Source organism: Thamnophis elegans, chromosome 2, assembly GCF_009769535.1.
Source record: "Thamnophis elegans isolate rThaEle1 chromosome 2, rThaEle1.pri, whole genome shotgun sequence".
Lineage (NCBI taxonomy): Eukaryota > Metazoa > Chordata > Lepidosauria > Squamata > Colubridae > Thamnophis > Thamnophis elegans.
Genome location: NC_045542.1, coordinates 58,019,324 through 58,041,835, shown reverse-complemented (window position 1 = coordinate 58,041,835; position 22,512 = coordinate 58,019,324). Strand labels below are relative to the sequence as shown.

Below are 22,512 nucleotides of genomic sequence, written 5' to 3'. Positions count from 1 at the left end.
CTAGGAAATACCCCCAGACAGTGGTGGGTTGCAGGCGGTACACCCCAGTATGGTGTACCGGAGCCTGCCCGGAGCACCAGATACCATTCTGGTACGGTGCTCCAGATCCCCCCCCTGCTCCTTACTGGTCTTTTAAGTCTTTGGTGCTTCTGCGCATGTGTGTTGTGCGTAGAGCACCTGGACGATGCTCCGCTGAGCAGCTGGAGCATCGCAGAGGCTTGCAGAGGCTCACAGAAGCACTAAGATGCATGCACGAGCTGCGCACGTGTGCGCACGTTCTGCAGGCGTCCATGAGGATGCCACCCAGCCCGTTCCAACCGTTGGAACGGGATCTGGAACCCACCACTGCCTCCGAATACCCAATTGGCCCAACCTTGTTTAACTTCTAAACCCAAAGTCAGCCAGATTGTGTCACTTGATGAAATTGTAAATAGCAGAAGTCATTGTTGGGGGATCTTTTGATCACTCACAGATTCAAAGAAGGTTCTGCTTACTTTGAAGGAATCAGTAATGTATTTTGTCTTCAAACAGCCATCCTGGATCCAGTGGTACTGGAGAACTGTAGTCCAATTTCCAATGTTTCCTCCTTAGGGGGGAAGACACCTGAAAGAAGTGGATTGTTTTGAATCTTTTCAGTCCGATTTACGATACTGAGAAGCATTGATCACACTTCTCAATGATCATGGCAGTAATCCATCCTGGTTTCCTGGATCTCTCAGTGGCTTTCAGTACCATCAACCATAGATCCATCTGGTCCATATTAGGGATTGGGATGGAACGTTGGTTCCAGTCATTGTTGGTATGGTGGGGAGGGGTCTGGCTCTAGACTCCTGGCCCCAGAATTCTGCTGTTTCCCGATTCCCATTAAACATCTACATGAAACATATTGGTGATAAACTGTTGTGCATGTCTGCTTCAGGCTGCCCAAGTGACACTGTCAGGATTCTTTCCTAGGTTCTGGAGGTTATGGATGAGGAAGGCCAAGAAAGGTTGTGTTTTAGAGACTCCCAATGTTGGGTTTTATCCCCGCCCCCAGACTCTGGATGGGATGGCATTTTCCCAAGACAGAGCTGGTGTGCAATTTTAGGGCTGTCTTGGACTCATTGTTCGTATTTGAAAAAGAGGTAACAACTGTGGCTGGGAAGGCCTTTGCCCAGATTAATCTCACATATTAAATGTGCCTATTCTTGGATCATGAACTGTACTTATGTTCTCTCATTCTTTAGTAACTTCCTGGCTGGACTATTTCACTGTGCTCTTCATAGAGCTGCTCTTGAAGAGCAATCAGTAGCTGCACCTGGTCCAGAATGCAGCAGTGTGTGCAATTTTGGACAAACTATGATATGTTCCTATAACACTCCTGTTCATGAGCTTTTCTGGCTCCCATCAGGCTTCTGCATGTAATTCAAGGTCTGGTTACCACTTATAAAGCCTTACAAGGCATGGGACCAGACTAATAGTTACCATATTAAAAATGAATGTGAACTCTGTTGAGTTCTACCTGATTGGGAGTGATGTCTCCTCACTTTCTTTTGATCCAATTTCATGGTTTCCCTTTATTTACAATGTGTTTGTGTGTGTGTGTGTGTGTGTGTGTGTGTGTGTTCATTTACACATAATACAACCTGGCTATTCTCTGCCCCATTTTTATTAGAATACCTTACAATAATTCAGACCTGTTCTGGTGCAGTGGTTAGAATGCAGTATTGCAGCTAATTCAACTTATTGCCGACTGCCAGCAGTTCAGAAGTTGGAGTCTCAGCCTTGAAGATTGACTCAGCCTTCAATGCTTCCAAGATGGGTAAAATGAGGATCAAGATTGTTGGGGGCAAAATGCTGACTCTGTAAACCACTTAAAGTAAAGCACTGTGAAGTGGTACACAAGTCTAAGTGCTATTGCTATTCTTCCTGGAATGAATTTCTTGATATTGAGAACAATTAACCAACAGAACAGCTCACCTTCTAGAGTTGTGGATGCTACATTGCTGAAGGTATTCAAGAAAAGATTGGGCATTCATTTGTCCAGGATAGTATAAGAATTCCTGCTTTAGGCAGGGGTTGAACAAGTCTCTTCCAGCCCTATAATTCTATGATCCAATAATATGAACAACATCACCTTGTGGATGGATGGATGGATGGATGGATGGATGGATGGATGGATGGATGGATGGATAAATAAATAAATAAATAAATAAATAAATGAATGAATGAATGAATGAATGAATGAATGAATGAATGAATGAATGAATGAATGTATTTATAAGTGTTATTGGTTGCCTATCTTACCACAGGGTAACTGTGATCATTGGTCTCTCAGCGAAGATAGACAAAGCCCTGACAATAGACTGGCAAAAGATTACATAGGAGAGAGAAAAGATAAGCCCTTATTGGATGATATGAACAAGGTCTTCAAGTAACTTGAAAATCAATAATCCATATTTACCTCTCCTTGTCAGCTTGTCTGCCCAGTTTCCATTTGTTTTGTCAATCACTCTCCGTGTAAACTGGTGCATGAAACCATAAAAACTGCCTTTCCTCCTTTTCTGTTACCATGGCTGTACCTGGTAAGAATAACAAGCCATGTATTTTAGCCTTCAAACCATCAATATTAAAGTAAGCAATTCCTGAGATATTTATATGCTGGCTAAATTGCAATCCCATCCTCATTTACCTGTGAGTGACATTTCTGAACATCATTGTCTTGGATTAGAATTGCCCTAGCAGTAAACCCTAGAAATCTTTAGGACTCCAAATTGTTTTTCAGCTCCTATGTATGGTGACAGAGCTTGTGGATGAATAACTGTTGGGAAAAGATTAGCTACTCTTACAAAGAAAGGATTAAGGAAGAAAGGCTTTGCCTGCAGGCCTGGTGCAATTTCTATTACTAAATTATACACAGAAGACATTAAGAAAACATACATATCCACATAGCAGATATAATTCTGCCATCAGTTATATATACACACAAAAATGGCATTTCCTTCTATTTACATATGTGTGTACATTCTTAGGACTTTATGTTAACAGAGTGCAAATTTCTCTTGTGTTCATAACATGGGGCTTTCCTTTCTTTACTTTGCTTCTGATCAGGAACAGATACATCACCAAAATTCCCAGGGTTTGCTAACAGGAGGGGGAAACTGGCTACCTGTCGATCTCCGGGTGCGCTTCAGGGTATTGATGACCACCTTTAAAGCACTCCATGGTAGTGGATCTGGATATTTGAGAGACCGCCTTCTGCCGATCACCTCCCTCCGACCGATTAGATCGCACAGGCTGGGCCTCCTCCGAATTCCATCCGCCAGTCAGTGCCGACTGGCGACTACGCGGAGGAGAGCCTTTTCTGTTGCAGCTCCGACCCTGTGGAACGAGCTCCCCGTTGAGATTCATACCCTCACCACCATCCAGACCTTCCGCACAGCCCTCAAGACCTGGCTCTCCCAGCAGGCCTGGGGATAGGTTTCCAATTTACCCGCCCGAGTGCTGACTGTTGAATGCATGTTGTGGTTTACCATTTTATTTTGTTCACTATTGTTTGTCTCTTGGTATTGCACCCCCTCCCCTTGTGATTGTAAGCCGCCCTGAGTCCCCTCAGGGAGAAGGGCGGCCTATAAATCTCAATAAAATGTAAATGTAAATGTAAATGAATGTATCTATCTCATCACTGAAGCACTCCCAGTTATTTTACCTCTTGAATTAAGGCAAGACATATTAGTGTATTGTGTAAATCCAGTGACTGTGGTTTATGAATCATGGTTTATGGCCTAGCATCTTTTATAAGCCCAGCCTGTTGTGTTTCATTTAATAAGCGATAGTGAAACAAACTGTGGTTTAGCAGAATAAATAAACTCAATCATCGTGTCATGGACGGGATGAAACTTGGGTTGGAAATGAAGAACAGAGGCACTCCAGATTCTGTGAGGAACTTCTTGTTTTCAGGACTCAAGGGAGAAAGGAAATGTGACTTTGAAATCAATCTATGGCAGCAGCAGGAAAGAGGACATTCAGAGCCAGACACATATGCCACAAAAGTCAATCGGAGCTCTGGCTGATGTCCTCCAGGAAGAGGGTTTGGCTCTGGCAATCTTACCGGCAAGTAAGTCAATGGGCTGCAAATGGGGGCCTCAAGCCACACAGGGGGCTGTTGCCAATCTGAAGAGTAAGCTGCCAGGGCACTTTGCCCTCCTGTGGAGCGAGCCGCCTGCCTCTCACTGCTGCCAGGCAAAAAGAAATACAAAACATCCCAACACATGGCTTATGTTTTCAGTGCAGCTGTGCTTGGCTTATGTTTGACAAGGGCCTCCCTTCCACAGAGGCTGAGAAACCATAATTTTTTTCAATGAGTGTTTCTGATTAATGTTGGAAAGCATCCGTGGCTTTGCCAATTCCTTTTGTTGGTTTAATTTCAATGCTAATAAAAGGGAAGTGCCTTTTTATGTGATAGCAAGCAGCAATAAGCAACAAACTTTGCATTCACCCCTTGCTTTCTCATTTATCCTCAGTTACTCTGTTTTAAAACAAATCTACATCAGATTTCTAACACCTTTGTGAAGAAATCCTCCATGCTCAATCCAACTCTCTTGCAAGGTCAGATTAGCAAAACTTTGAAGCAGCCTGGGAGGTGACCTCAACTCCTTCCCCACTGACCCTGCAAAGAGGTGGCCTAGGACTGAAATATAATTCAGTTTGTAGCTACCAGCTCTATTTCAAGGAAACCCCAATAGCTGAATTGAGGATTAGGCAGATTGCATCACACTTGAGTCAGAAGCACTGAGGCACTTCCAGGTTGAAAGGATTGACTGGTGACATCACTGTTGCCCGGGGGATGTCCAATTGTGGGCTCCTTTCATGTTCCCAGTAGGAACTGGAGAAAAAGATGGGAGCTTATTCCATCTCACAGCAGCACTTGGGTCTCGAACAAGGGCTTGCAGCTTGTTAACCCTAACCAGATGAGCCACCGTGTATCCAATTAGGGCAGATTAGAAGAAAAATTGTATAAGGGTGGTTCAAATTCAAACTTCAATCACAGGTCCAGATTATGTCCAGAAGGAAATTGTTTTTCAGTTCTGTGCATGTGCAGAACAATTTTAAATGCACTGCACATGCACACACATCAAGCGTGCATGCACAAAGTGTGCACACAATCAAACCAGCAGTAGTGTTAGAGTCATCTTCTGTCCTGGGTGGACAGAAGATGACTCAGAAAAACAAAGCTGATGACCACAGTGGAACGAAGAGCCAGCATGTAAACCAACTTTTCAATAATAGCAATAGCATCTAGACCTATATATCACTTCACAGTGCTTTTACAGTCCTGTCCAAGTGGTTTACAGGGTCAGCCTATTGCTCCCAACAATCTGGGTCCTCATTTTACTGACCTCGGAAGGATAGTAAGCTAAGTCAGCATTGAGCCTGGTGAGATCCAAACTGCCAAATTGCAGGCAGCCAACAATCAGCAGAAGTAGCCTGCAGTACTGCATTCTAACTACTACACGACTGTGGCTCTTAATAATAGTAATAATAATATAATAATCTCTCTCCAGAGAAAGAGAGGGCTTGAGATATCCCGCAGTGGTCTCCAGTGGGTTCAGAACACTGGAAGAAAAGGGAAAGCCATCGTGCTCAAACCATAGTTGGTGCCTTTGAAAGGACTCTAGAAGTATATGTTTGCATGCTTCTAATCTCATTTGGGAATTGCTTGTTAGCTGCTTTTCAGCCACCAGGAACTTTTGGATCAACATGTTTTACAGCAGCAGATGAATTTCCTTCAACCCTTAGTGAAATAATTTTTAAATGCAAATTTAAGGTCTTAAAAAACTACTTTGGAATATGCAATAAAAGGGTGATTAAACTTTGATTTTAGAAAGTTACAAAGGGACTAAGGGTCTCTTTGGAGTAAGATTTTGTAATTAATGATAAAGAATCCATTCTGTGGGGAAAAGTGTTGTTTTTTAAAAAAAATACAATAAGTTAATATTTTAATAATTGAACACTAGATGGAACTAAAGATAATAATTCCAGGAAAAGTACACATAAAACTCATCTTACAATTAGAAAATGAAGCAAAATATTTGAATACTGGACAAACTGAAGGACATTTTTGAATATTGGATCAGAAGTAACTTTTAATAGTATCAAATATCTACAAGTATCTAAAACATATTATGGAAAGATAACAGGTTCTACCTAGCAAGATTGGGATTGAGCTGAAAGTGGCTGGAAAAGGAGAGGCTACAAGAATGACATGGAAAAAAAGATGTTATATTGGACATTTAAAAAAAACCATTAAAAGAGATGTATAAATAAAGCAAGAGGGTGATTGGATAATTTTCTTAAATTGGATTTAAAGAGAGGCTTATTGAAGTTTCAAAGAGTCTTGTGAGAAGGGACAAAAAAGGAAAAAATTGAAAAAAAAAACCTCAAGTTCTACATTACTTCCATGGACTAATAGCAATAGCACTTAAACTCATACACTACTTCACACTGCTTTACAGCACTCTCTAGTGGTTTACACAGTCAGCATATTGCCCCCAACAATCTGGGTTTTCATTTAACTGACTTCAGAAATAGACTGCAGCACTGCACTCTAACCACTGTGCCACCTCGGCTCAGTTGTTATTAAGTATTAAGATTGTTAGAAGTAAAAAGAATATAAATGTGGTTTATTTGATCAAGGTTAAAATAGATATGTTGATAATGGGCTGACACTAGGACTGAAATGATAACGTGTTGTAAATTTAATTGTAAATATGAGCTGGAATATGGAAAGAAGAGATTATTTGTTGTAGTTGAAGAGAAAGCTCTAAATTGCTAAAATTGTTTATATTTGTGATTAAAGTGGGAAGTCACTTTTGATATTCTTTTTTCTTTACTATATTCTTATTTTCTTTTCTATTTTTCCTGTTTTCCTTCTTTTTGTAGCTTGTTTCTTTTTATTCTATGTTAGTGTATCTCAGCTATTTCTAATTACAATCTTTAATTAAATGTCTACAAAAAAGATCTTGACTCTCAGGTCCAAACAGAATGAAAGTTATTTTTAAAAAAGAATATAACAAAGAGGGGGAAAATGGGTACTTTACAAAGCAGAGGAATAATAAAAAGGATGAAACAACAAATCAGCACACTGAGACAATACAAGCCTCTTCAATTGATCAGATAAAGAGAAAGCAAAGAGGACAACAATTGTTTGTCCACATTTGTTTATTTATTGATTGATGGGGTAGAGAGGACAAGTATAGCTTCTTGAATGAGTCAACAACCCAGTGAAAAAGACTTTGAAGAAGATCCGCTTTTCACTTTGTGAATACAGGTAATGAGCTCTAAGAGCTCCTGTCCTTAATTCTGGAATTTTTAGAACAAGATATCACAGTAGTTGCCAATACATATCCAACTTTTGCCAATATCTAAAAGCTAAGTGAGATTGGATTTGGGTAGGGTGTGAATGGAAATCCATGAAGAAATCTCATAAATAGACTTGGAAGCTGAAAACAATTCTGGAAAAAGCAACAGAGAGACACTTCTGGCTACCCATTAGTCTCCGAATCCGCTTCAAGGTGCTGGTCACTACCTATAAAGCCCTACATGGCATCGGACCTGGGTACCTGAGAGACCGCCTCCTGCCGATTACCTCCCATAGACCGATCAGATCTCACAGGTTAGGTCTCCTCCGGATTTCATCCACCAGCCAATGTCGGCTGGCGACCCCCCGGGGGAGAACCTTTTCTGTTGCAGCTCCAGCCCTCTGGAATGATCTCCCTGTCGAGATCCAGACCCTTACGACCCTCCCGGCTTTCCGCAAAGCCACCAAGTCCTGGCTGCTCCAGCAGGCCGGGGGGGGGGGGGCTGTGAAACATCTAGTCCCACGGAAATTGTGAATGTTGCGGTTTTGTTTTTAAAGTGTTGTCTTTGTCTAGTCTTCCCCCTTCCCTTGTCTATTGTGAGCCGCCCGGAGTCCTTCGGGAGTGGGCAGCATACAAGACAAATAAATACAAATACAAATACTTCTGTATTGTTGACAAACAAATCTCATGCAAGTAGTAAATGCCCCAATCAAGGATCTACTAATTCAAACAAGCTAACAGTAAACAGCCTAACAACCCTCTCTGTGGGCATACACGCTGTTGCCAGCTGGTCTTTGCAGGTGCCAGAGCACCAGAAAACAGCCTGAAAATGGCCTTAAAAAACAGTCAAAAAGGACCAAAAAAAGAGGCTCTTTTGGGGGCCATTTTCAGGCTGGTTTTTTTGGCTGTTTTTGGCCTTTTTGGGGGCCAAAAAAAAAGCCCAGAAAAATGGCTTGAAAATGGCCCAAAATGGCCTGAAAATAACCCCCAAAACTGTCTGAAAATGGCCTGAAAAATGCCCAAAAAACAGGCATGCACACCTTCCGGTTTGGGCACTCAGTGCCAAAAAGGTTCGCCATCACTGTACTAGCATATAGATTAAGTCCCTCTCCCTCCTAGTACTGATGTGTTGCCAAGTTTGGTTGTCTCCAAGAAAACAACCAAGCTCAGAGAGAAAACAACCACCTCAGGGACCCACCAAACCACATGGATGCGTCCACTAGGACTTGGGATGATTTTAAATCAAGTTAAGGAAGGGTGGACTGAAAAAGATTTGGAAAAAGCTGCAGCACTTCAGGGTAATGTAACGGCTAAAATATTGGTGTAGGAGTGAGGACAGCAAAGTCCAATTCCATTATGAGCTATAAAAAGTCACTGGTGACTTTGGACCAATCATTCACTGTCAGTTTAATTGACTTCATATAGTTGCAGTGGAGAAAAATTGGCAAGGGAGTGCTACAGAATGGTCTGAGTTACAAATTTAACAAATAAGTCAGATTATTTGCAGCATTAGGAGAAATAGCTAAATATTAAGTACCTTTTATGGCAATTCTTGTGACAAAAGTATATCAAGAGGCAAATAGTAAGATTATTTTAGTAAGAAGTTGATATAGAAACTCAGTTTGTATCGGGAGTACATTTTAGATTAGAGCTTCATGTCATTGCTATTCCTTCAAAATGAAAGCAGTTGGCTTAAGTGTGTGCTTTAAAAAAAAAACAGGCACAATGTACTGTATAATTTTGCCCAGCAGGAATATTTTTAATATACCACTGTTGAAAGATGCTGCTTTCCATGTGGTTCTGCTCTTATTGCATTATTAGTCTTAGGGGAAAGTTGGAGAGCAGGCCACAAATTCCTCGTGACTGGCTTGAATAGGGAATGTTGGCAGGTGCAGCATTTTATCCATTCTCCCTTTTTTCCTCACCTGAATTTTTTCTAATCCAGTGCCCTCACGTTTAGATTTAGATTTAGATTTTATTGTCATTTATAGGCCGCCCTTTTCCCTGAGGGGACTCAGGGTGGCTTACAATTCGTGGGGAAGGAGTGCAAGACAAAACATGAAATAATATGTGAATAAAATAAAACAATAAAACACAACATTCATTCAGCATTCGGGTGGGGCGAGTGAAAATCTTATCCCCAGGCCTGACGGGATAGCCAGATCTTAAGGGCTGCGCGGAAGGTCTGGACGGTGGTGAGGGTACGAATCTCTACGGGGAGATCGTTCCAAAGGGTCGGAGCTGCTACTGAGAAGGCTCTCCTCCGCGTAGTCGCCAGTCGGCACTGACTGGCGGATGGAACTCGGAGGAGGCCCAATCTGTGCGATCTGATGGGTCAAAGGGAGGTAATCGGCAGAAGGCGGTCTCTCAAGTAATCAGACCCACTACCATGGAGGGCTTTATGGGTGGTGAGTAGCACCTTGAAGCGTACCCGGAGATCAACAGGTAGCCAGCGCAGCTCACGGAGGATAGGTGTTATGTGGGCGAACCGAGGTGCGCCCACTATCACTCGCACGGCCGCATTCTGGACTAGCTGAAGTCGCCGGATGCTCTTCAAGGGCAGCCCCATGTAGAGCACATTGCAGTATTCCAGCCTAGAGATCACAAGGGCTCGAGTGACTGTTGTGAGGGCCTCCCGATTCAGGTAGGGTCGCAACTGGCGCACCAGGCGAACCTGGGCAAATGCCCCCCTGGTCACAGCCGACAGATGATGGTCAAAAGTCAGCTGTGGGTCCAGGAGGACTCCCAAGTTGCGAACCCTATCTGAGGGGTATAGAATTTGACCCCCCAGCCTGAGTGGTGGAACACTGGCCAAATTATTGGGAGGGAAACACAACAGCCACTCGGTCTTGTCCGGGTTGAGTACCAGTTTGTTAGCTCTCATCCAGTTCTTAACGGCCTCAAGACGTTATAGAGTCGCATTGGACTGTGTGGTTCCTATTCTCTCCAGTCCACCCTTAACTGTCAAATGGAAACAATGGGTTTACAATCCAATTATGGAAACCACCATAGCCAGGAAGGCAGTCTTGATATTTTTTACTTCAGATCAGTGAGTTTGTTAATAGAACAAAGCACCAGTAGTTATTGAGGGAAGCTCTACAGTAACGGCCAAAATTGTGGAAACCTTTTGGGAAAAGTATATTTTTGAGATTTGATGGCTAATAACACCACATTTGGGGGGGGGGGGGGTAATTTCAAGATAATCATATTCCACTGCTGGAATGGCCTGGGAATAATCCTGACCTTAACCCAATTGAAAATCTTTGGAGCCAGCTAAATAAATTTGTTAGTCAGAAGTGAGCCAACAATAAAACTCAGTTAGTAGGAGCAATCATTCAATTTTGGTTTCACATAACAGCTGCAGAACTAAAAGACTTGGTTCACTGCACTGGAAGATGTTGTAAGGTCGTAATTTATGCTAAAGGTTACCCAACTAAGTATTAACTGACATGGTGATAATTTTTGCATATCTCATTTTTTCTATGGTGATCATTTTTGTATATCTTTTTTACTTTTCTTCTTTATAACTGCTATTCTAATAGCAATTCCTTCATAAACGTTATTGCATTACATTCTTGATTAAATTATCTTTCCACTGGTATATTAGTTTATGGTACTACTAAAAAAAAGTGGTGTTATTAGCTAGTTTTAGAAAATACACTTTTCCCTAAAGGTCTCCACAATTTTGGCCATTACTGTAATCCTGCATTCCCATTAATCCTAGTTTCTTTCCTCCTGTTATATACATATATTGTAATAATATATATTCTCTTTTCTTGGAATTTGTGAGCAGCTTCTGTTTTTGAATGTTTGAAATGACAACATAATAATAGAATGGTAGGAGTAAAAACCAGAAACCATGATTTATACCTTTGGTTTAAGTGCAGCAATGGGAAACTGACAAAAAGAAAAAAGAAATTGTATAGTCTTGGTTTAATTTGTTTTCAAATATGGATTCAAATACTTTATTTAAATATATTATTTTTGGTAGACAAATGATTATTATTTTGCATCATTTATGGCATGGGTCAGAGGAGTTATTTTTTTCTTCTGCCTTTTTGTTAATTTTGTTGGTTGTTTTCAATATTTTTCAATTCTTTATAATGGAATTTTTAAGTACTGTGTTTAGTTATCATTATTGTTATTGTTTAAATGAAGCTATAGATAGTGAAAGTGAAAATGAGAGATTGAGAAAGAAAGAGAGGCTGAGGCAAGACAGAGAGGCAGAGACATGTGAAATGCTGTCTGGAATTAGGTTGAAGTTCAGAGGCTTGCCCACAAGAATTCTGCTTACAGTGGATATTTCCACTCACTATTAATTTATAACATTGGATGGAGTCAGAACATCATGTGGCAATCTAAACCCTATCTTTATTAATGATGGATTGTCGCACTGTTGTGTGGCTTTATAAAATGCTGTGTTGGTGTTTCAAACCTTTAAAAACATGATATATATGTTTCCTAAAATTATATGTAAAGTACAAAACTTCACAAAATAAGTGAACTGGACATATGTTCAGAGCAGCAACTAAGCTTGCAGAAAAAGATTGTCAGAAAAGGATTTTTCAAAGTGAGGAGATGGTATTTGTCAAGTTGACAAATTGTTTCTAATGGTGTTCTATGGTAATAGAACATTCTCCAAATTAACCTGAAAGTATGGTTGAAATAATTAAAATTTGCACTATGTTGTAGTTTAAAAAGAATTCTTATAAAATGATGTATTATTGGCATATGTCACTGGAAAAATTGGCTAGAATGTATAAAGTTCCTTCAAATTTATGCTGGAAATGTAATAAAAGGAAGACACATTTTATCATACTGAGTGAATGTGTAAAATAGTGATAAAATTTTGGGCTCAATCTGCATAAAATAATAAGATAGAAGAGGATAGAAGATAGATAGAAGGTAGAAGGTAGAAGATAGGTAGAAGATAGAAGGTAGAAGATAGAAAATGAGTGGGAGGGCGAAGGAAGGACAGAGGGAGGGAGGGAGGGAGAGAGGGGGGGAGCTGCTTTTTGCCCCAATAGGAAATAGAAGAGTCCAACTACAGATTCTGTTTTCATGGGGTGGAAGCAAGTGGATATAATTACAAACATTCCAGAATAATCTTTCAGAAGGGGCCATTCTTAGATCAGCAGTTACAATTTCTTTTCCAGGAGGGGAGATTTATTTTAGTAACTGTATAATAGCCAATTCTCCATCCGCTTTAACTGTCTTAACTCTTCTTCATTAGTTTGTTGCACCATCACTGACAAACCCAGGTTTGCTTAATGTGTCTTATATCTAGGCCATGAATTATGCAACCTTTTTCTACTGCTTCACTTGCTGCAAAACCCAATTGCCAGAAAGGAGAGTCAGGGGCATGAGTGTATAACAGTTCTTTCTTTTGTCCAGCAAAGGGCTGGGTTCAGCAAGATTTGGCCATGTCATGTGGAGAAATTCAATGGAGAAAGCAATTGTGTTTGGAAAACTTAGCTGCAAAAGGAAACCAGGCCACCAAAGAACACAGTAGCTGGATACCAGTCAGAACATAGAACAACGCAAAGAAGTAATGCATGATGGGAAGATGTAGAGTGACCTGGCCCATAGAATTGTCAAGAGTCAGACATAACTGAATGGATAATTTTCTTAGACTTATGTACCTCTTTACACTGCTTTACCGCCCTTACTAAGCAGTTTTGCAGAGTCAGCCTCTTGCCCCCAGCAATCCGGGTCCTCATTTTACCCACCTTGGAAGGAGGGAAGGCTGAGTCAACCTTTAGCTTGGTGAGATTTGAACTGCCAAATTGTAGTCAGCAGAAGTAGCTTGCAATACTGCATTCTAACCACTGCGCCACCACGTCATCATCATCACCCATTTTTATAGCACCAGTTCTCTGCTGCTGTCCAGTGTTTAATTTCTTGCTAGAATTGAAGCAAGGAATAAAAAAATTACCCCCAATGGACTAGAATGATTGAATAACACTTTGTGGTCCTTTTCTGACTGTTGAAATGCTTTTCACTCATCCTTGAACCAGCAATGAATTATAGAGCAAAGCTGCTGGTATTTCTCCTGCTTGTATAGCCTCACTCCCCAGCCTCTGAGAGTCACTTGACTTCCTTGCAAGATTAATGGGGAACAAACTCTTGCAGATTCAATGCACCTGGAAGCTGTCCTTGGATAGTGTGGGAATGAAGGGGAAAATACTGCACTAGTAGAAGTAAGAATGACTTGTGGTTGTCTCACTCATAATATAATAAAGAAATTAGCGCAAGAGTTTAAGAATAGGGCAGAAAAAAAATGTTTTCAGACTTTTGGTAGGAGACTTCTTTAAGAGTGTTTTGATTTACATATTAAATACTTGACCCCAAATAAAAGTATCTGTTAAAAGGAAGTCAATTATCAGGATTGTTGACTTGTGGAAAATGGGCTGGAGCTTGCCAAGTCATATGTCATAAAGTCACAAGGAGTAATGTTTAGCCACAAATCAACTAGCCTTCCTCAACGCTGTAATTTTGCAAAGAGTTATGTTGTGGAATGTTCCAGGATGGTCATATTTTAATTTTCCGATGCTTCCAGTTCAGTGTTAAAAAAAAAGTGAGATAATTGTCATATATTTCTCTCAAGCTATCTTCTCCCTTGCTGTACAAAGCATTAAATTTGTTGTGGAGTGTCACTAATAGAACTAATAGTATATTTCAGTACTTTAGAGACTGGGTGAACTTTCTGCCCCCTGGAGAAAATAAATGCTGCAACTTTATCCAAATTATACTTAAGTGTACATACTCTGATATGCTTATAAAAGGTAATGCTTCTAGCCTGGCTCCTCTTTTGATCCCTTCCCCTGGTTGGAGGCTAAAGCATATGAGGAATGGTTGCAGGAACTGGGTATGTCTAGTTAGTGAAAAGATGGACAAGGGGTAACATGATAGCAGTGTTCCAATATCTCAGGGGCTGCCCAGGATGGTATTCACTTATCTTCCCCACTGGTTCACAAATGTGAGTGCATGTGCACAGCCTTCCGCGCATGCACTTGGGGGGGGGGGAAGGGCCTAAATGGGATGTCGTAGAGCTGGGGCGGGTAGATGGAGCCACCCATGATTCGGGTGAACCAGTACAAACTGGTAGAATGCCACCTCTGGGACTGCCCCAAAGAAAACAGGGTCAATCTATTTTCCAAAGCACCAGAAAGCAGAAGAAGCAACAGATAAAAACTAATCAAGGACAGAATCAACCTAGAGCTCAAAAGAAATTTCCTGACAGTGAGAATAATTAACCAGTGGAATGGCTTGCCTCCAAAAGTTGTGAGTACTCTATCTCTGGAAGTTTTAAAGAAGAGATTGGACGGTTATTTGTCCCGAATGGTACAGGGTTTCCTGTTTGTGCAGGGGGTTGGCATAGAAGACCTCCAAGGTCTCTTCCGTTATTCTGTTATGCTTCTTCTACATAAATAAGTGTTTGAACAACAATCAGTACCCCAAAAATACTTTGCTTAATGATAGCTTCAAATGCCCATCTTGCTATCCAGTACATATGTAAGCATTTGGGATATTCATTCTAAAAGTGTGTGTCGTGTTGTAGAAATTAGAGGCCTTCTGTGAAAAATAAAGTCAGTGACTGGAGTACCTTCGTATAATTTCTTTCAAGAGTTTTGAGAAACAGTATTTTGATGATTCCTTCCTAAATTACTATTTTTCTAATGGAGATGTGAGACATCTGAATACCTCTTGGTCTGTGCTGGAGGAGAAAAAACAAATCTATGCTTCAGCATGTATATTTTTAGTCATCTTTGCCATTTATGATTTTGTTGATGAAATTGCAGCCATAATCTATGTTGTGCTGAATACATTCAGTTGATTTATAACTGCGTGTTTAGACATTCCAAGCATATTTATTGTTTAGCTTTAGCCAAAACAACCAGAGGATGCCCTGAATCTAATATCTGTTTAATCACCCACATGCATTTTCTTCTTTGTCCCAGGAACTTCAAGGACCTCCAGTGGGAGACTCCGGAGATTTGGAGATCCAACAAGTCCAAGTAAGTTGCCTGGATAGGGTTAGACTAAAGAAATAGACTCCCTGATGATTGTTGCATAGAGACAACCCTTAAGGATCCTTCTCAGTAATCTTTAGAAGTGCAAAGTAATGCAGTGAAATAGCTTCCGTGGAGATAACAGATAATGGAAAGAAAAGGCAGCCTATATTCCACATCAGAAGAGTATTGGGTTGTTTTTAGAAGTTATAGCCAAAACAATAAGCCTTACTTACTCTAGTCTGCATTATATTTATTGCAACAGGAATTCTTGTACAGAATAATCCTTTTGACAAAAAGTTGGTCTCCTAATTGCTTTGTTATGTTTATTTTCTGAAAAAATATTTTTATTAAGAATTTTAAATTGCAATATTAAAAAACTAATTTGACTAAACCTGATGGTAGATCATGGAAAAAGAATAAAAAGTGCAGAAAAAATAAATGCTAGCACTAATCTAATTTGGATAATAAAATGTCTGTGACAAAACAAGCAAGCTCAGAGAGCACCAAGGATCCCTCAAAAAAGAAATTATAGTAAAGAAAAAGAAAAGAATGTTTAAAGACTTCCAGATTTCATCACAGCAAGAATATTATATTACAGGTTGTCTTCGACTTACGACCACAACTGAGACCAAAATTTCTGTTGCTAAGTGAGACATTTGCTAAGTGATTTTTGCTCCTCTCTTGCCACAATTGTTAAATGAATCACTGCAGTTGATAAATTAGTAACCCGGTTGTTAAGTGAATATGGCTTCCTCATCGATTTTGCTTCTCAGAAGATTTCAAAATGTGATCCCATGACATTGGGACACAGCAACAGCCATAAGTATGAAGCAGTTGCCAAGCATCTGAACTTTGATCACATGATCGTGGGGATGCTTCAAAGGTCATAACTGTGAAAAACGGTCATAAGTCACTTTTTTATTGCTGTAGCAACTTTGAACAGTTACTAAACGAACTGTCATAAGTCGAGGACTACCTGTTATAAGTTTAAATAGTTATCTCTTTTGTTAATGTTTAAGAAGCTGTACCTTCCAGGTTTTTCTTCAGATGAATTAATTTTGCTTCAGATGAATTAAATATACCTGAGACAGAAGCTTAGATTGCCGGACTACAGCAGGGGGGGCGGGGGGCTCCTTTTTTCAGTTATGAAATTCTTCAATTAACTTGACTTTATCATGGCTAAGCTAATTCATGGGAATGCCTTGAGGATACAAGAATAGCACTAGCATAGAACTTAGATTTATATACCACTGCATAGTTTACAATGCCAGCATATTGCCCCCACAATCTGGGCCCTCATTTTACCGACCTCAGAAGGATAAAAGGCTGAGTCAACTTTGAGCTTGTCAGAATCAAACTTCTGGCAGTGAGCAGAGTCAGCCTGCAATACTGCATTCAATCCACGGTGCCACCATGGCTCCAGAATAGGAAGAATCATGTACTCTGCCTAGATCAAAACCACTTGATTTTGCGTAATTCTAAGCCCCAGCAATTCATTGAACCTGGTCATAGAGAGATGCTAAGAGTTGTACTTCTGTGGGCCATGGTATTCCTCCTCTCTCAAGCTTTGGCATCCTCATAGGACAGGGATGTTGAACTCAAAGCCCGTGGGCTGGATTCTGCCTGCAGGGTGATTAAATCTGGCCTGGCTTGGAAATTCGAAAGGACCGAACTGCGGTGTCTCTGGCAGCCAAAATGAGCCATGTGCACCTCCCCCCCCTTGCCCCATTTTGGCTGACAGGATGCTGCAGAAGGTGTCCGTCCCGTCTCCCCCGCACCCCGGCTGGCCTGATGAGATTTATAATGCTGATCCGGCCCTTGAAGAAATCCAGTTTGACACTCCTGTCATAGGAAAATGAAATGCTGATGAAAGAACACCTATAATAATAGTTTCCCCTGAAAATCATTTTTTCCATAAAAGATGTAACCATTCTGTCTTCAAGGAAGAGAAACTGAAGACAGTTTGCACAAACCTAAGAGAATTTGTGTGTGGAGCTGTACCCACTAGACCTATTGACTCATCGTTTGATGGGCTGGTTCAATAAATAGTCCGCTACAATTCTCATTTGTTTACTTTGTTTGCTCAGTGTATTCTGAAGCATGCCATGCCTTTGTGAAAGAGGTTGCCTGGCACAGATGGCACATCACGTCACTCAGTAATATGCCCCATGTATACTCACTGCCTACGTCTCTTGGATGGATTGAAACTGCAGGTGGCTCTTTGAGCTCTGAAAGTAACATTCCAAATATGGCTGACTTTGTCAGCATAGTGCTGAGGCACAAAGGGCTCAGCATAGGCCTGCTTAAGAAGTTGATTGCCAGGCTGCTGCTTCTGTAATATGGCATCATAGAAGGAAACAAAGAACGACTTGTGCCAGGGACAGATTGCCACCCCTTTTGAATACATGTGTCCTTTCCAAAGGCCCTTTTGCATTTGCACATTCCAAAGGACCATACTTATTTGATAGAATGCTATTCTTCAGCTGGACTGATGGCAACACAGATGCCCGGTTTCTTATTTGAGAAAAGGTTCAAAAGAGAACAGCATAAAGACCTGTATCATATCATCCTTTTCAAGATCAGCTGTAATTCTGACTACGATTATAGAGAATCCTATGCTTTGTTTTTAGTGGAAGTTATGGACACACCATTGCCACTAGTTGAGCATTTTTTTAAATAACTTTTACAAAAATAAGACATTGAGAAGCAATTTTAACATCATCCTTCTGTAACTTTTTTTTAATTAACGCAAATGAGAAAGATTCTTGTTACTATAAATATAAAACAACACAATCAACAGTGTCTTCTTGTGTATTAACTTATTTATGTTTTTAGTTTATACAATTTTTAACTTTTATGATTGTAAGCCATCCAGAGTTACCCTGAAGTAAAATGGACGGCCAATAAATTTTATAAACAAACAAACAACTAGGTAGTTTAGTGAGGTTTTCCCTTTAGGGGAAAAGAGGGTTGTGAAAAATGCAATGTGCGTTTCCCACACCTAACAACTAAAATTTTTTTAAGTCTATTCAAATTGTTAGCATACCTCTTTCTCTCATATAACTCTGCTTGAATGGAAAAAGAAGTAGACAAAACTGTTTCACAGATAATGCCACAAATCTGTTTTCCCTTAGACATCTCTGTACATCTCTGTGAGCACTTCTTAAATAGGGTCATAGGCTCCACAATGAATTGAAAAACATTTCAATTTTGAAAGATGAGTCCTCATTTTTTTGATGATTTTTAAAAAACAGCATTCAGGTCTTGCTGGAAGGGATTTTATTTTAGAAAATAAATGTTAATTTACTTTCCTCCCTTGCTGCAATATGAAACCATTAAAAGAAAGGCTTTATGTTGGAACCAACTACAATGTAGCCATTTGCTTAGAGTGTGTCAGCAGGCTGCCGTCCCCATTTCTGCACCGTCAGCATCTGGCCACTGACCGAGCATGGCTTGTTTTGAGGCTTCCTGGATGTAGAGTACATAACTTGTGTTCTAATAAAACCACAGAGCTATTAACAGTAAATCATGTACTTTTGCTGACAGCAGGCAAACTTCAGTTGGAGATGTTTGTCCTTTTGACGCATCTGTTATTCCTGTCACATTTTCTTCTTAGTTCACCTTAGAATCCAGATGTTGAATGAAGACTTCATTTGCACATACGGTACCCATAAGACTGTGGATTTCTTGGCATCACAGGATGGAGCAGAAATCATGAAATGCTCCACCACACTTTGCAATCAGTATATTTAGAAAACTTGAAGTCAAGGAGAAATTGGGTTAAAACCAATTTAAAATGGGGGGAAATTTACTTAACAACTGTCTCAACAATTTTGGGCTCAATTGTTTTCATAAGCCGAGGATTACCTGCAAAGAAGAGCAAACAATACATGTTGTCTATCAGTTCCCTTTTGCAGAGTATTGTTTCATATTTTTCCAAAACCAAAAGCAAAAATTCCTTTTAAAAATAGTTTGAAAATCTTTGGTACATGTATGATTCCATTTGATGTTTAGCTCAAGGTGAAATTTAATAGGGCTATACGGAACTTGGTTTCAGTGAAACTTCAGTCATATTATCCCATCGATGCATACTTCCAAATCGAAACAGAGACTCTTTTGATGCAGTAAATGGAATCAGATGGTTGTGAAATGGTTTGTAGCCTAGCAAAATATTTCACATGTTGATAATGGATGAAGAAAAGCCAGGCTAACACTTACAAGTTACAAGTGTTGGTCCAAATGTGTATATCACCCCCAAAGGACAAATTGTCATGGCCTTGAATTAGTTGAGTAGACTGAAATATATTTGCCCAATGTGGACTTTAGTTCCCAGCATTTTCAGAATACAATAGTTATTATTAAAAATTCTGGGAGGTGAAGTCACTTACCTGGAGGCTACCCAGACTGGGGAAAAATGTGGTATGAAGTGATGGGAACAGTATGTGCATGGGGTTGATGGAAACATGGAAGAAAGAGAGGACTAGAGAAGAACAGAAGGGGGGGGGGTTAAAGAGAAACATTTGGGGGTGGGGACATTGTCAGCTGCTGAGTATGAAGGAGTTTAGTGCTCTGGAATTTCTTCCATGACCTGGCAGGATTTAGGAGTAGGAGGTCCTATCACAGATGTTACAGAGAGCAGCACACTTTACCTAATTTGTATGTTTAAATTAAGCTCTTGATGCTTATAATCATCCAATTTCAAACAAAGACTCAGTAGCCAGAAAAATATATTCCAGGCAAGGCAAACCTATCATTGGTCCCCTCTGGTTTGTATTTTTAATTGCTGTTTTTAAATTACATTTTTGGACGGTGACATTAAATTATTTTGTAAAGTGCCCTGGGAAATCTTTTGTGGCCAATAAATACATTTTAAAACAAAGTAAAACAGAAAGGTTCCCTTTCTGCAAGCTTCTCCAATGCAAAGAGGCCAGTGGCCCTGTGAACAGAGACACAAAAGGAGAATATTGACAGAAGGAGACCTTAGCCCAGCCTCATTTGGGATTCTCTGTGGGAGTAGATATCAGCCACTCCTGAAACAGGACATTCTGTGATCTGATGAAACCTTTTGCTATGAAGGATGGGAGACAGTAGGTCTGTAGCAGATGGGAGTTGCACTGTTCTCTTGCCAGGGAAGACAGTTGTGCCATCTTAATAATAGACAAAAATGCACTATTTTTAATAACTGGCAGCAGATGATCAACATGCAAAGCTAATTCATACATTACAGTTGGCAGCCCATGCACGCCAAAATAAACATCAGCAAGGGAGGCCAACCTACACAAACCATTACAATTTTGAATGAACACAGACTCAATTACGTACACACACACACACACACACAAACACACATACCACTTCAAAACTCAGGTTCAACTTTTGCTTTGAACCTTCCCATGCAAGCATTGGTGGAGCCAGAGTATTTTTCCAAATGTGGAATATTTATGTATTGGAGAACTGAGTAGAAAGGCAAATGTAGACACAATGCAAATTATGCGTTTGATTCAACTACCATGGGACACACATGCAAGGATGATCTCCTTATTTTTCATCCATGCTCAGTCAGTGCTTTTTTCCTTTGCCAATGGCCAAATTAGCTGCATGTTGGCTGATGCTGCCCATCTGCTTTGAATGCCTTCTTAGCTGAGATCATTTGCATTTCCTGTGGCTGGTCTGCTCCTTTTGCCTCATTAGCTGGATGAGTCACCTCATGAACAGTCAGTTTCCCTGCTACAAAATTTGCTCATTGCTCAAAACACTCATATTATGCTGAGAAAGATTATCAACAACCAAAAGGAGAGAAAAGTTTGGCCATTTCCTAATCTCCACATCTCAAGTATGTCTGTTTCCATCTTCCATAATCCCAACCAACAATTACTCTGAGGGAAAGAGCGTTCAACCTGAAGTTCTATATATTTAGGTTAGGCTGCTTTACATGTCTTTGAAATCTCTATATTTTCTGAAATATAGAGCTTGATGTCTTGTGACTTCATGGACAAGTCCATGCGGGAAATCTTAGGGATTTCTAGGAAGGGATTTACCATTGTCATCTGGGATATTTAGTCAATTTCCCAATCTTGAACACAGCCCTGGGATTTCCTAGTGACTTCCCATTCTTCATCAGATTTAACTCAGTTATTTTTTGTATCAGTTATTCTTTGTTTATTGGTGGCTGCATTATTGATTTGGATATTCCTATTTCTGTTTTGCTTTCTTTTATTTATCTATGCCTAAAAAAATCTGGATTACAGTATGTATCCCTGAGTTCCTTAATCTACAGCAGCACTTTCATCCCAAGCAATCATTTCTCATTCTGGCACTCATCAAACACAATTCTCTACATGTTGTAGCATATATCAGTGTTTCTCAACCTTGGCAACTTTTATGATGTATGGACTTACGGTAAATTGCTGGTTGCTGAAATCTGGAAGTTCAAGTATGCATATCTTAAAGTTGCCAACAAGGTTAAGAAATGTTGATATATATGACAGTATTCAATGGATTTGTCAATTTTAGGAATGCAAGTGAACATAGGATAGCTCATTTAATCTTGAGTAGGGCAGCCGATCCTGTTGTATACAATATCATGTATACTGTACTATAGTACAGTATACTGTACTGTACAGAAGGCTGAAAGGTCTTTCTCTGAGCAACCTTGGGGATGGGATTCCTTGCCACCTTTCTCTTTTCAGCTTCTTCTTTTAAGTATTCTTGATTTTGAGCTGGTTTAAAGCTATTTCTTGTTAATTCTGATTTAAACCTGGAATTGTCAGCATGGAAAGTGTTAGATCGGGTAATGGACAGGCACACACAGGCTAACGATAACAACTGCTCTTTATTAAGTACAACAAGTGAGAACAATCCAGCAAAGGTTGTGTCTGACAGCAGCCCTTTTATAGGGACGTGTCAGACCCTTCGACCAATAGGATTAAACCTCTGTTCCCACCGGAACAGAGGACCTTGGTGGAAACCACTAAAGTTAAAGCAAGTATCTAACAGAAAGCATGTGCTGCACTGTGAGTCTACAGCCTTCCAGAAACCACCAAGCCACAGAGTTCATTTCTTTATTGACCTACTGCATAGTGGGATCCCCAAACCTCTCATCATTTAGCTAATTGCCAACGCTGGTGATTAGTCATTTATCTTTTCGTCTCATACAA

The 22,512-nt window shown here is 40.2% G+C and overlaps 1 protein-coding gene across 1 annotated transcript in view; it reads left to right on the top strand.

The window, feature by feature from the left end:
• SEPTIN9 (septin 9) overlaps nt 1-22,512 on the top strand; it is a 282,042-nt gene that overhangs the window by 40,581 nt on the left and 218,949 nt on the right. Inside the window, exon 2 of the mRNA XM_032209323.1 lies at nt 15,302-15,358. Coding sequence (XP_032065214.1) covers nt 15,302-15,358 — 57 coding nt within the window. The remainder of the gene's footprint in view (nt 1-15,301; nt 15,359-22,512) is intronic.